Source organism: Rhipicephalus sanguineus, chromosome 1 (assembly GCF_013339695.2).
Source record: "Rhipicephalus sanguineus isolate Rsan-2018 chromosome 1, BIME_Rsan_1.4, whole genome shotgun sequence".
Classification (NCBI taxonomy): domain Eukaryota; kingdom Metazoa; phylum Arthropoda; class Arachnida; order Ixodida; family Ixodidae; genus Rhipicephalus; species Rhipicephalus sanguineus.
In genome coordinates this window covers 91,525,914-91,540,379 of record NC_051176.1, presented here as the reverse complement: position 1 = coordinate 91,540,379, position 14,466 = coordinate 91,525,914, and the positions used below count along the sequence as shown (strand labels likewise).

General features: G+C 40.2%; 1 protein-coding gene across 1 annotated transcript in view; it reads left to right on the top strand.

Annotated features, from left to right (window-relative positions):
* The window catches only part of LOC119394022 (WD repeat and FYVE domain-containing protein 3), a gene marked incomplete in the record, with an annotated part of 152,166 nt that overhangs the window by 135,158 nt on the left and 2,542 nt on the right, over positions 1 to 14,466 (top strand). Inside the window, 4 exon segments of the mRNA XM_037661234.1 lie at positions 512 to 690; positions 2,599 to 2,809; positions 3,244 to 3,355; positions 13,520 to 13,717. Of these exon segments, the coding sequence (XP_037517162.1) occupies positions 512 to 690; positions 2,599 to 2,809; positions 3,244 to 3,355; positions 13,520 to 13,717 (700 nt within the window).

Here is a 14,466-nt window from a genome sequence, read left to right as displayed (position 1 = left end):
CTCCAGAACGTGAAATTAGTTGCCCCAGGGTGCTCCCAGATGCAAAAATTACCTGCTCCAAAGTGCTCCAAAATGGAAATTTTTGCTGCCCCAAAGTGCTCCAAAATGAAAATTCTGGTGCTTCACAAATTGCTCCAAATCCGAAGCCCTCAGTAGCATCACTAAATGGAATGATCGGCAAGGGCGTTCATTTTGCTGCTCGCTTTTCATGATTGGCTGCTCCTCTCATCACCTACAAACCTGCCTCACCCAACTTTCGTGGTCAACACCTGCATTTGTTTATTTTCCTGATATCATTTTGTTGTGATTTATAGACATTTTGTAGTCTAGAAGCACTTTTTCTTTGACTGCAACTGTAACAGCACCTGATTGATCGGTATTATATTTGTGGCTCATTGCTTCAGTGTGTAGTTGTTTCTTCTATCCCTATCTGTCTAATGCACTGATTTCCAGTGCATTAAAAATTAGAAAAAGGGTGTGTGAAAAGAAGCTTGGGCACAATTTTTTCCAGACTCTGTAAAGAGCTATGGTCGAGCGGCTACCTCCCCACTCTCTGGCAGCAGTGGAGAGAGTGGCTGGAGGCGCTCCTCTCAGGACCGCCGGCCTTCCCTACTGCAGCATTCCAAGACAGTGGTGGGCCTTCTGAACACCCAGCAGCAGTCTAAGGCAGCTGCTGAAGCTGAGACTCAGGTAACACTATTGCACTTTATTGTTGGGCTGCATTTTAGAAGTGATCAAAGGAAAAAGCCTTTTTCACTGTGGCAGCAATGGAGTCTCATCTTTTGAAACTCCTTATAATCAGCACAGTGAGAACATCTAGCCAGTGATTCCTTTCTTTTAGGGATGGGCAAATAGTAACTTTGAGGTTCAAAGCGAATAGTGATTTGCTCAAATAATTTCTAAACGGCTAGTTCGAACAGTATATATCACATACTATTAAGAAAAATTAGCATTTTTGTCATGACCCAACTAACTTGTGCAATATTTTCAAGAATTGGAACTAGGCATGTGTGAATGTCACCAGGGGCGTAGCCAGGGGGAAGGGGGGGTTCAACCCCCCCCCCCCGAAATTTTTCAGTTTTGCTTGCGTATATATACATGCACACATACAAACGCGCGCACGAACATACATAAAGTATGGTTGAACCCCCCCTGAAAAAAATTTCTGGCCACGCCCCTGAATGTCACTTCTTTGGTTTGAAATAAAGTGGAAGTAGCTTTGAATAGTAGCAAGGACTTGTGTAGCAATAGGGTGCAAGTTATAACTGGTACAATATGTTACGTTAAAAATTACTATACTTAGCGCATATAAGCCCATATAACACGCTTTTAAACTTAAGGAATAATTAATTGAGTTGAAGGTAATATGTACATATGACCTCACGGCAGTGCGGATTTCCCCTGGATGGGTGGTTTCACGGCATAGCACCAAACGCTGCAGTGAAACTACCTTTACATGCAGTTATATGTGGTCAAATACATATACCTTTGGCTAGTGCGAATGGTAAATTTTAGGTTCGAAGCGAATAGTGATTTGGTCAAATAATTTCTAATCGAATAGTTCGAACAATATATATCACATATTATAAAGAAAAATGAGCATATTTGTCATGACCCAACTAACCTGCACAATATATATATATATATATATTTTTTTTCTAATGAAACAAGGCATGTGCAAACAAGGATGTTCAAAGGGAAGCAACTTTGAATAGTAGCAGGATTTGACTTTTGGCAGAATGCAAGTAATAAGCTGTAAAGTATGTTACGTTTTAAAATTTACTATACCTAGAGCATATAAGCTAGTATAACAAGCTTTTAAACTTATAAAATGATGAATCGATGTGAGGGTAATATGTTCATTTAGCCTTGAAGTGGGGCTTCGCGGCAGTGCGTATTTCCCCTGGAAAAGTGTATTCACAGTATAGCACCTCTTCACTACAGTGAAACCACCTTTACAGGAAGTTGCATGTGGTTTATATTGTCTATTTGTTCATTTCGAATACTTCGAAATTTAGAATAATTTAAATTCGTTTTGAAGCGAATTCGAATACTGTAATATTTGTTCAAATATTCAAAGTGCTCGCATATTCTCACATGCCTAATATACATACATTCGTTCATTTCGAATACTTCGAAAGTTCGAATAATCTAAATTCGTGTTGAAGCGAATTTGAATACTGTAATGTTCATTTGAGTATTTGAAGCGCCTGAATATTTGCACATTCCTACTTTTTGGCTTTTGGCCATAATGGTAGAAGACAACAGATGACTAAGGTGCATGTGTTGTGTTTGGCATACGATGCTGCTTATTTATTTCTGAATACTTCAGACCTTGAGAAGGTGCACATAGGATTTTTTCTATTTAACTACATCTTTGCTATTGAATTGGTGCTTTGAAAAAGAAGGTGGGAGGGGCCATCTAAAGCTGGTACTTGGGAATGCTTTACTTGTGCATTTAATTTCTGGCAGTGGAAGTTTTACAGCTTATTATTATTATTATTATTATTATTATTATTATTATTATTATTATTATTATTATTATTATTAAAGTCTTCTTATACCTTAACACTGATTCCCCCACTATAAAATTTATAGGTAACGAAGTCAACCTTGGCTATTCCTGAGGATACAAGGAGCACCGGAGGATGCACAGCTGAAGATTCCAAAGGGGCTGCACTTCGCATCAGCAAGTCAGAGAACTCACTGACCGACACCTTTGTGATGATAAATGAGACGGATGCACTTGACGCAAACAAGAGCATTGACGTCCGCAAGCTTAGGCGAAGAAGAAACATATTGCGAGAAGGTGAGTAGCATCAGGCTGCTTAGAGTACATTAACAGTAGAGTTCAACAAAGCAGAAAAAAATAAAGATACAATTGTTTAGAGCTAATGACTGTCAGATTCTGCTGGCTTGCAGCAAAGCTGTGACTGTATGCCAGATGCAATTGACAGGGCAAAGTAAAGCCACTTATCAGGCTGCATTCTCACTTTTTTTGTACATTTCAGTAAGAGTGTTGCTAAGCTGCTTATGGACAACTTCTTATATGTTATTTCATGGTGATGTGTGGCATTATATGGAAATATTTTGCCATATCTTGGAATACACTATAACAATACTGGTTTTCATAATTTTCTTGCTGCTGCTGCAGATTTACTTTGAATGACTGTGACCTGTTTGTGGAAAGCACATTCATTCAACATATCTCATGCATTTTGTTTTGTTTTTTTTTCCCCACAGGTTTCAAGTGGTCATGCCAACTTGTGTTTAGAAGTAAATTGACCATGCACACTGCATTTGACAGAAAGGACAACAACGAGCCTGCAGCCGTAACTGCTCTGGCTGTGTCTAAGTAAGTTACTTTGGCACTAACTTGTTATGCTGGAACTTATTCACCTATGAGAATATTTTGACTTAAAGAGTTAGAGTTATGCATGGCCTTCATTGCATACCCCTCCACTGGTGCAAGCTGGCATCTTGTCACTCATGCATTTTAACAGTGGTCCACTTTTGCCACAGCTTATGTGAAGTTGCCAGCAGTAGTAACAGTGGCACACTTCTTTCGTGTTTCATGAAAGGAGGAAGGCATTATAGTTTCTGGGGGGAAAAAAAGGAAGCATTTGTGGTAGTGTATGGTGCTTGAAAAGTTGATCCCATGCAAGACACTCCTCTCTGGCCTTGTCTAGTACCTTGTGGAGGGAGGTCACCTCCTTTCTTCTAGGCATGACAGCTTAGGTACGACTTAAGGCTTGTGCACTTACGCACAAAAGTCTAAAGACTAGAATGATGTCCTCCTTCATCAGTGTCATTCTAGGGCAAATTCATCAAAAACAAGCAGAAACATTCATGCCGTGTGTGTGTGTGTGTGTGGTAAAATCACTAGGGGTGTGCGAATATTCGAAATTTCGAATAACATTTTTCGAATAGTGTTTGCTATTCGATTCGCACTGGAATTTTACTATTCGAACTATTCGAACTTCCCAAAAACAGATACAGTCAACGTCCAATTGAAAGTGACCCCTTCAAATTTTCAATATGCTTCGCCTCATTACACTCTCGTATTGCGGCAAAGCTGCCTTTCAAACTCCGTTACGGTCGAACTTTGCCAAGAGACAGTCAACGTCCGATTTAAAGTGGTCCCTAGATTTTCAATATGCTTCACCTCATCACACCCCGGTATTGCGGCAAAGCTGCCTTTCAAGCTCCGTTACGGTCGAACTTTGCCAAGACACGGTCAACGTCCGATTGGAAGTGGTCCCTAGATTTTCAATATGCTTCACCTCATCACACCCCGGTATTGCGGCAAAGCTGCCTTTCAAGCTCTGCTACGGTCGCAAATGTACTAACTCAAGAAAATGCTGGTTCCAACATGGAGATGAAAGTTGGGCAGAGGTGGGGGCTCAATTAAAGCTGTTTTGGACCTGAAGTTTGGGCAGGAAGTCCGAAAAATTAGAAGCCAAAGCTTTTTAGCATTCAAATTTTCAGATGTTCTTGTATATCGACGTCTATGAAGCAGATTTGGAACTCCGGACTTGAAGGGAGCACACCCTTGTCCGCCACATCAGTTGGGCTTCCACAGAAGTTGAGAGTGGAGGAGAGGCTGAGGAAATGGCATCTTTGCCTATCACATGTAAAGCGTTGTCGGCAGCACTTTGGTAACACCAAATCATGTACATAAATAGAATTCGGCCTCCACATTGCCTCATTCTTGATATGACAACTATGAAACACCACCCCGCCAGTGCCTCATCAACCTAGTGAAAAGGAACACTTTCATGTTGCTATCTCCTAAGAATATGCTTAGGAATCCTCTCTAACTTTCTTTTTCTGCAATTTCGCTTCGAAGTATTCGAAAAATATTCTAGAAATATTCCAGAAATATTCGAAAATTATTCGATTCGATTCGCACTCACACTTCAATATTCGAATTCGCTTTGCACCCAAAATTTTGCTATTCGCACAGCTCTAAAAATCACGTTAATTTGAAACTGTAAAAGCTAGAAAAAGTTTCAGGATAAGCAGTGTTTTGAGATAAACGAAATCACGAAAATAAAGCCCGCTCGCCTTGCATAGGCCACATGGAGCCTTCCTGAAATTCCGTCAGTAATAGTCAAGACAGATTTTCGTGGCTCGGCACCGGACACCTCACCACTTACGGGAAACAGCGTTGAGCACACCGTGCCTTTTTCAGGCCCCATGTGTGACACGCCGTTTACATCTCGCCGTCGGAGCAAGCATTCTTATCAGGCCACAATGTTGCTTTTTATGCTGTCACAAAACCTTATCACATCTTTCGCCCGCGAGCGTCCTCATCAAGACGCTATCTCACCGAAACACTGCTTGGCTTGCATGCTCACCTTGCTTAGTTTGAGTGGGGACGTATCACGCCTCCTCAAAAGCATCGATCATTTTGCTCAAGTTGATGCTGAATTGACAACGTCCCATATGAAAGAGAGAAGAAAAGACACACGAACCCCAGCCAACCGATTTTTCTAAAATACCGCATGCACACTTTGCCATTACCCCATGTCTTACTCTACATGCAAATTTCATATTCAAAAGGGGATGTTGATATATATAAAGGAGCGCTAATACAATTGACCAAAGCCAAAAAATGACTGAAACAGCTTTTTTTTTTTCTAAATATATTTTCCCGAGCAGTATTTAACAGCTAAGTCTGAGTCCTTGAAGACACCACTGCAGTGCTGCCTAAGATAATGTTTTGAAGATTATAATGGAATAATACACACAGGTATTTTCTGAGTATGGCAACAAAATAAGCGACCAGTTACTTACATGGTTACTTTTAGCACTTTATTCCTAAAATTTTGCTGTCTTACACAGCCATAACAAATGTAAATGGACCACAGGCAAGGATACCCATATTAGCTATGTTAGAACACCACCATGTGCCTCTGTCCAGTACATTTCCTGTCAGTAGAGCACAATACGATGTTCATCAATGTTTAACAGGAAGAAAAAGAAATGCGCTATAAAGTTGTGTTCTTACAGGCCTGCCTCTAGCACCTGTGGCTTGTAGTATAAATGGAGTGCGAACTAAGGAGAGCTTGTGCTGTTTGTAGTGTGCCTCTGAATATTGCCCTAAGCCATTGTCACTTGTTAATGGTATCATGGGGAACCACTAGTTTCTTAACACTGTGAGCACAAATGTAGCTGCACGTGCAAAGCTTATTGTTAGGATTCAAGAAGTCATGGGGCTGTTGTGCAATATTCCCTTATAAAGTTTGCTTGAAGCTTACTGTGTAGACAAGACGCCCAAAGAAATAGCGGGAATACTGAATGCTGGGATATAGCGATGCAGATACATTGAATGTTCAACAAAAAAATGTTTTCCTTGCATACACTGATACCCCTGTCACACTAGATGTTTTAATGTCATTCGAATGGAATGACATTCGCACCTAATGACATTATGCGGCTGCTACACAGTGATATTTAATGTCATTAGAGGCGAATGACTTAAGCAATCAAATGAGTTCGAAAAACACATTCGCTGTCGAAGCCGAACCGAATGTATAGTCTCTACACTAGAGACTATTTAAAATATGTCATTTAGTATTCCAAATTCGACACGCATTCGTGCAAATAACACGCAATTATAGTTTCTTTTTTAAAGGCGTCTGTGATTTTAACGAGCACAGGTGTACGGAAGGCTGTCGCAAAATGTTTTTACTCTCCACCTTAGCGGCGTCTGGCCGCCGGCACTGTCGGCCGTAATGTAAACAAACAGACGCCTGTGTGCATGTGTGTCTGCAGCGATGGAATGAACTCCACGAGCGCACTGGACCGAGGTGGAGATGTTTGCTCTCATAAGGCTATGATAAGACAATTGTGCGCAGTTTCGTTGAAAGCTGTTTTCCCGCATGGACGCGTGCGAGACCGCGTCTTGAAAACAAACAAACGCGGAACGCTCTGAGTTTCCGTCAAAGCTCTTCTGGCTTATGCGCGTTCCTTGCAACGCTAAGTTTTATTTGCTGCAGCTTAGCATCGTCGTTCAGCGGTACTGCCATGTCAGCCATTCTATCGGCTCTGGCTACTGGCTAAGCGTCGTCTTGGCTTATGGTGGCCAGATATCCTCCGATATGAAATTTTTATCCATGTTTATCTAGCGATGCGACTTCCCACATGCCTTTTAAAATAAAGAACTTCGCTTTCATGCCACTCTACATTTACCTCCCTCAACCTGCCCAGCCATTTTTTTCTGAATTATCGACATTGATATCACGAACGAATGACATTACTTTTTCCTGTGTAGCACCACCACGGATCGAATGGCATTCGTTGCGCCGAATGACATTCGAACCTAATGACATTAACACCTCCAGTGTGACAGGGGTATGAGAGTGTTTTTTTTTTCTTTTATTATCATTTATAAACCTTCAGTGCCATATTAAAATAAGAGGTCACATACCTCGTCATTGCTTCCCCCAATGTCCCCCCCCGCGCTATCAAACAAGTTGTTAAGGAGATCAATGGGGGGAAAAAACTATTTTGTAGATGTGTAAAATGTTTAATTTCAGGGGCTACATCCCCCCAGGATTAGTGACTATTTCCACCTTCTTCAGGAAGTACTTCTGAGCACTGTTAAAAATGTCGCTGCTGGCAAAATTACCCTACGCTTTGCAACACTGACCCCAACTCACTGCTGCCACGTGAGGCCTCAACAAAACAGCTGCGATCAGCAGACCAACTGTGCGGGAATGGTGATAGGCAGAAAGAAGGGGGAAAGATAGGCCAGGAGCATGGCTCGGTGTCATCTGGCTTGGTAGCATTGCTTGCGCTCTCTTTTCATTCGATCATTCGCTCTACAAGCTCCATGCCGCTGCGCATGGGTTGCTACACAGTTTATCTTTTCTGATGATATTAGAGCTGCTTTAAGTGGGGAATGATATTTCCGGGTTGTCTTCATTTTCGAGATTTCGAGACATCCGAACATTGGTGCTTCTTAATATAAGTTGTAAAAGAAATATATGGACTTTGCACCGTGACCGAAAAAAAAAAAATTGTCCAGTTAACTGATATTTGGAGACATCCATCAGAGTTAGAGTTTACGGGGGTGCTTTCTATTTCTTCACATGCTTGCACACCAGTACACTCGTGTGAAAGTACTCACCACATGTCAGTACACTACTACACCAAGCTGCTGCCGAGATAGCAGCAAAAACAGCTCTTGCATGTTACATAAGCCACAGAGCTTGCCTCTCTACAGTTTCAGTGTGCAAGGCAATTAGAGAATTAAAAAGGACCAAGTGATTTTAGACTGCTCCTCTTGTTAGCTCTTGTTGGCAATCACTTGGAGCAGATTGAATTGCTGAATAAGTGTTTACTAACATGCTCGCAGGCATTCTCTTCACTTTGTCTCTCCCCCTCCTTTTTTTCTTTTTTAGCAATTTCTATTCTGTGTCACTAAGTAGTAGGCAGTCACATTCCACCCTTTTTCCTCTTGCGTAAAGGAACTGTGCAGTCACACTCAAGTGTCTTGAAACATATGTAATGACAAGCACAGCATTCAAAACCAAGAGGCTAGCACATGATCAAAAATATTCATATGCCTGATCAAAAGTAAATGTACTAAGCATTCCACCATAAGGTTGATATTCTGTACGTAGGAATATAAATGTTGGGATTGGAGTCCAAGTTTGGCAGTGTACATTTTCCAATGCAGTCAATTTCAGGTTGTGTGTCTAATTACAAAGAGGTTCAGTGTCATTATAGAAACTGTGGTTTGCATGCTTTTTCCCACATGTATGTACACAATGTGGTACGCTTCTCTGCAACTTCAACTAGCTTTCTCAGCTTAAGTTACAGTTATATTGGCCTAATTGTCATCCCTATCCTGTGCATTTTTATGTATGTACACAATGCGGTATGCTTCTCTGCAACTTTAACTAGCTTTCTCAGCTTATCTTAAGTTACAGTTATGTTGGCCAGTTGTCATTCTTATCCTGTGCATTTTTATGTAGGTACACAATGCGGTATGCTTCTCTGCAACTTCAACTAGCTTTCTCAGCTTAAGTTACAGTTATATTGGCCAGTTGTCATTCTTATCCTGTGCATTTTTATGTAGGTACACAATGCGGTATGCTTCTCTGCAACTTTAACTAGCTTTCTCAGCTTAAGTTACAGTTATATTGGCCTAATTGTCATCCTTATCCTGTGCATTTTTATGTATGTACACAATGCGGTATGCTTCTCTGCAACTTCAACTAGCTTTCTCAGTTTATCTTAGGTTACAGTTATGTTGGCCAGTTGTCATTCTTATCCTGTGCATTTTTATGTAGGTACACAATGCGGTATGCTTCTCTGCAACTTCAACTAGCTTTCTCAGCTTAAGTTACAGTTATATTGGCCTAATTGTCATCCTTATCCTGTGCATTTTTTATGTATGTACACAATGCGGTATGCTTCTCTGCAACTTCAACTAGCTTTCTCAGCTTATCTTAAGTTACAGTTATGTTGGCCAGTTGTCATTCTTATCCTGTGCATTTTTATGTAGGTACACAATGCGCTATGCTTCTCTGCAACTTCGACTAGCTTTCTCAGCTTAAGTTACAGTTATATTGGCCAGTTGTCATTCTTATCCTGTGCATTTTTATGTAGGTACACAATGCGGTGTGCTTCTCTGCAACTTCAACTAGCTTTCTCAGCTTAAGTTACAGTTATATTGGCCAGTTGTCATTCTTATCCTGTGCATTTTTATGTAGGTACACAATGCAGTATGCTTCTCTGCAACTTTAACTAGCTTTCTCAGCTTAAGTTACAGTTATATTGGCCTAATTGTCATCCTTATCCTGTGCATTTTTATGTATGTACACAATGCGGTATGCTTCTCTGCAACTTCAACTAACTTTCTCAGCTTATCTTAAGTTACAGTTATATTGGCCAGTTGTCATTCTTATCCTGTGCATTTTTATGTATGTACACAATGCGGTATGCTTCTCTGCAACTTCAACTAGCTTTCTCAGCTTATCTTAAGTTACAGTTATGTTGGCCAGTTGTCATTCTTATCCTGTGCATTTTTATGTATGTACACAATGCGGTATGCTTCTCTGCAACTTCAACTAGCTTTCTCAGCTTAAGTTACAGTTATATTGGCCAGTTGTCATTCTTATCCTGTGCATTTTTATGTAGGTACACAATGCGGTATGCTTCTCTGCAACTTTAACTAGCTTTCTCAGCTTAAGTTACAGTTATATTGGCCAGTTGTCATTCTTATCCTGTGCATTTTTATGTAGGTACACAATGCGGTATGCTTCTCTGCAACTTTAACTAGCTTTCTCAGCTTAAGTTACAGTTATATTGGCCTAATTGTCATCCTTATCCTGTGCATTTTTATGTATGTACACAATGCGGTATGCTTCTCTGCAACTTCAACTAGCTTTCTCAGCTTATCTTAAGTTACAGTTATATTGGCCAGTTGTCATTCTTATCCTATGCATTTTATGTATGTACACAATGTGGTATGCTTCTCTGCAACTTCAACTAGCTTTCTCAGCTTATCTTAAGTTACAGTTATGTTGGCCAGTTGTCATTCTTATCCTGTGCATTTTTATGTATGTACACAATGCGGTATGCTTCTCTGCAACTTCAACTAGCTTTCTCAGCTTAAGTTACAGTTATATTGGCCAGTTGTCATTCTTATCCTGTGCATTTTTATGTAGGTACACAATGCGGTATGCTTCTCTGCAACTTTAACTAGCTTTCTCAGCTTAAGTTACAGTTATATTGGCCTAATTGTCATCCTTATCCTGTGCATTTTTATGTATGTACACAATGCGGTATGCTTCTCTGCAACTTCAACTAGCTTTCTCAGCTTATGTTAAGTTACAGTTATGTTGGCCAGTTGTCATTCTTATCCTGTGCATTTTTATGTAGGTACACAATGCGGTATGCTTCTCTGCAACTTTAACTAGCTTTCTCAGCTTAAGTTACAGTTATATTGGCCTAATTGTCATCCTTATCCTGTGCATTTTTATGTATGTACACAATGCGGTATGCTTCTCTGCAACTTCAACTAGCTTTCTCAGCTTATCTTAAGTTACAGTTATATTGGCCAGTTGTCATTCTTATCCTGTGCATTTTTATGTATGTACACAATGCGGTATGCTTCTCTGCAACTTCAACTAGCTTTCTCAGCTTATCTTAAGTTACAGTTATATTGGCCTAATTGTCATCCTTATCCTGTGCATTTTTTATGTATGTACACAATGCGGTATGCTTCTCTGCAACTTCAACTAGCTTTCTCAGCTTATCTTAAGTTACAGTTATGTTGGCCAGTTGTCATTCTTATCCTGTGCATTTTTATGTAGGTACACAATGCGCTATGCTTCTCTGCAACTTCGACTAGCTTTCTCAGCTTAAGTTACAGTTATATTGGCCAGTTGTCATTCTTATCCTGTGCATTTTTATGTAGGTACACAATGCGGTGTGCTTCTCTGCAACTTCAACTAGCTTTCTCAGCTTAAGTTACAGTTATATTGGCCAGTTATCATTCTTATCCTGTGCATTTTTATGTAGGTACACAATGCAGTATGCTTCTCTGCAACTTTAACTAGCTTTCTCAGCTTAAGTTACAGTTATATTGGCCTAATTGTCATCCTTATCCTGTGCATTTTTATGTATGTACACAATGCGGTATGCTTCTCTGCAACTTCAACTAGCTTTCTCAGCTTATCTTAAGTTACAGTTATGTTGGCCAGTTGTCATTCTTATCCTGTGCATTTTTATGTATGTACACAATGCGGTATGCTTCTCTGCAACTTCAACTAGCTTTCTCAGCTTAAGTTACAGTTATATTGGCCAGTTGTCATTCTTATCCTGTGCATTTTTATGTAGGTACACAATGCGGTATGCTTCTCTGCAACTTTAACTAGCTTTCTCAGCTTAAGTTACAGTTATATTGGCCAGTTGTCATTCTTATCCTGTGCATTTTTATGTAGGTACACAATGCGGTATGCTTCTCTGCAACTTTAACTAGCTTTCTCAGCTTAAGTTACAGTTATATTGGCCTAATTGTCATCCTTATCCTGTGCATTTTTATGTATGTACACAATGCGGTATGCTTCTCTGCAACTTCAACTAGCTTTCTCAGCTTATCTTAAGTTACAGTTATATTGGCCAGTTGTCATTCTTATCCTATGCATTTTTATGTATGTACACAATGCGGTATGCTTCTCTGCAACTTCAACTAGCTTTCTCAGCTTATCTTAAGTTACAGTTATGTTGGCCAGTTGTCATTCTTATCCTGTGCATTTTTATGTATGTACACAATGCGGTATGCTTCTCTGCAACTTCAACTAGCTTTCTCAGCTTAAGTTACAGTTATATTGGCCAGTTGTCATTCTTATCCTGTGCATTTTTATGTAGGTACACAATGCGGTATGCTTCTCTGCAACTTTAACTAGCTTTCTCAGCTTAAGTTACAGTTATATTGGCCTAATTGTCATCCTTATCCTGTGCATTTTTATGTATGTACACAATGCGGTATGCTTCTCTGCAACTTCAACTAGCTTTCTCAGTTTATCTTAGGTTACAGTTATGTTGGCCAGTTGTCATTCTTATCCTGTGCATTTTTATGTAGGTACACAATGCGGTATGCTTCTCTGCAACTTCAACTAGCTTTCTCAGCTTATGTTAAGTTACAGTTATGTTGGCCAGTTGTCATTCTTATCCTGTGCATTTTTATGTAGGTACACAATGCGGTATGCTTCTCTGCAACTTTAACTAGCTTTCTCAGCTTAAGTTACAGTTATATTGGCCTAATTGTCATCCTTATCCTGTGCATTTTTATGTATGTACACAATGCGGTATGCTTCTCTGCAACTTTAACTAGCTTTCTCAGCTTAAGTTACAGTTATATTGGCCAGTTGTCATTCTTATCCTGTGCATTTTTATGTATGTACACAATGCGGTATGCTTCTCTGCAACTTCAACTAGCTTTCTCAGCTTATCTTAAGTTACAGTTATATTGGCCAGTTGTCATTCTTATCCTGTGCATTTTTATGTATGTACACAATGCGGTATGCTTCTCTGTAACTTCAACTAGCTTTCTCAGCTTATCTTAAGTTACAGTTATATTGGCCAGTTGTCATTCTTATCCTGTGCATTTTTATGTAGATACACAATGCGGTATGCTTCCCTGCAACTTCAACTAGCTTTCTCAGCTTACCTTAAGTTTGCAGTTATTGGCCTAATTGTCAACCTTATCCTGTGCATTTTTTCAAGAGAAAAACGCACAGGAAGAAAATTAATCTTGAACCATATGTGCGACAGTAGTGGTGTACAGTGTCTGGTTAAGCGTCACAATTTTTAAGCAGTCTGATCTCTTCAAGCCTCCATCTTCCCCTGAACTTCTGCCTTTTTTGATAAGTTATGAGTTATTTCAAACCTTACTGTACTGATTAGAGCCATTAAACAACTTTGCCATGTTCCTAGGTATTTTCTGGAAATTGTGGGCACTGTCCCAGTGTCCTTGATCTAGCATGTTTGTTTTCAGGGATCACAAGACAGTGTATGTGGGTGATGCAAGGGGGCGAGTGTTCACCTGGAGTGTGACCGAGCATCCTGGCCGAGCCATGGCCGATCACTGGGTGCGAGACGAAGGTGGTGACAGCTGCCTATCCTGCGGGGTGCGGTTCTCCTTCGCTGAGAGGCGTCACCACTGCCGAAACTGTGGCCAGCTCTTTTGCTCCAGGTCAGCCAGCCAATGAAACAGAATTTTGCATACTGAACTTGCACACCAAACTACCCTGATCCCTTCTTTTTGGACCCAACTTGGTGTACAACCTGTTTTTCATTATTGCTAATACAAAATCTCAGTATCTGTAACAAGTATGGATATGATGTAAATAACGAAGGAAGTATAAATAGCAAAGTTTGCTATAATGGGGTAAATCAAAAATGGTTCTCATTGGCACCTGCATGTAAAAGCATGTAATCCACCTTTTTGTTCATTCACAAAACTGGATGAGTTAAATTAACCCTGTGGTCCTGACAGCCCTATGCATTATTATCAAACTCTCATTAATTTGGACAACCCTAGCGATGAAAGGAGTGTGGAGTGTTGCAAGTATGTGACACCAAACGGCAGAAGCGGTGCTAGCAGCCTAAGTGGTGATTATCTATATCGTCATGGTTAGGAGTTTGAAGTGTACGGGATCATGACAGAAATGCCAGAACGCTTTGCACTTTTATATTGCTTTTACTGCCACACATAACCCATAGCCATGTCTTGAAAACTGTGTGGTAACCATCCATGATCACATGTATAGCAACACTGGCATCTGTAGCAGTTGCAGTGAAAACAGTTTTGTTTTAATTTGGTGCAAGGCACGTGCAACAACACATGTCACAAACTTGGCAGAAGCCACCAAAGATGAGGTGAAATAGTACTATGATAGTGTCAGAGCCACTGATTAAGCCACGTTGGACTGACAATCACTT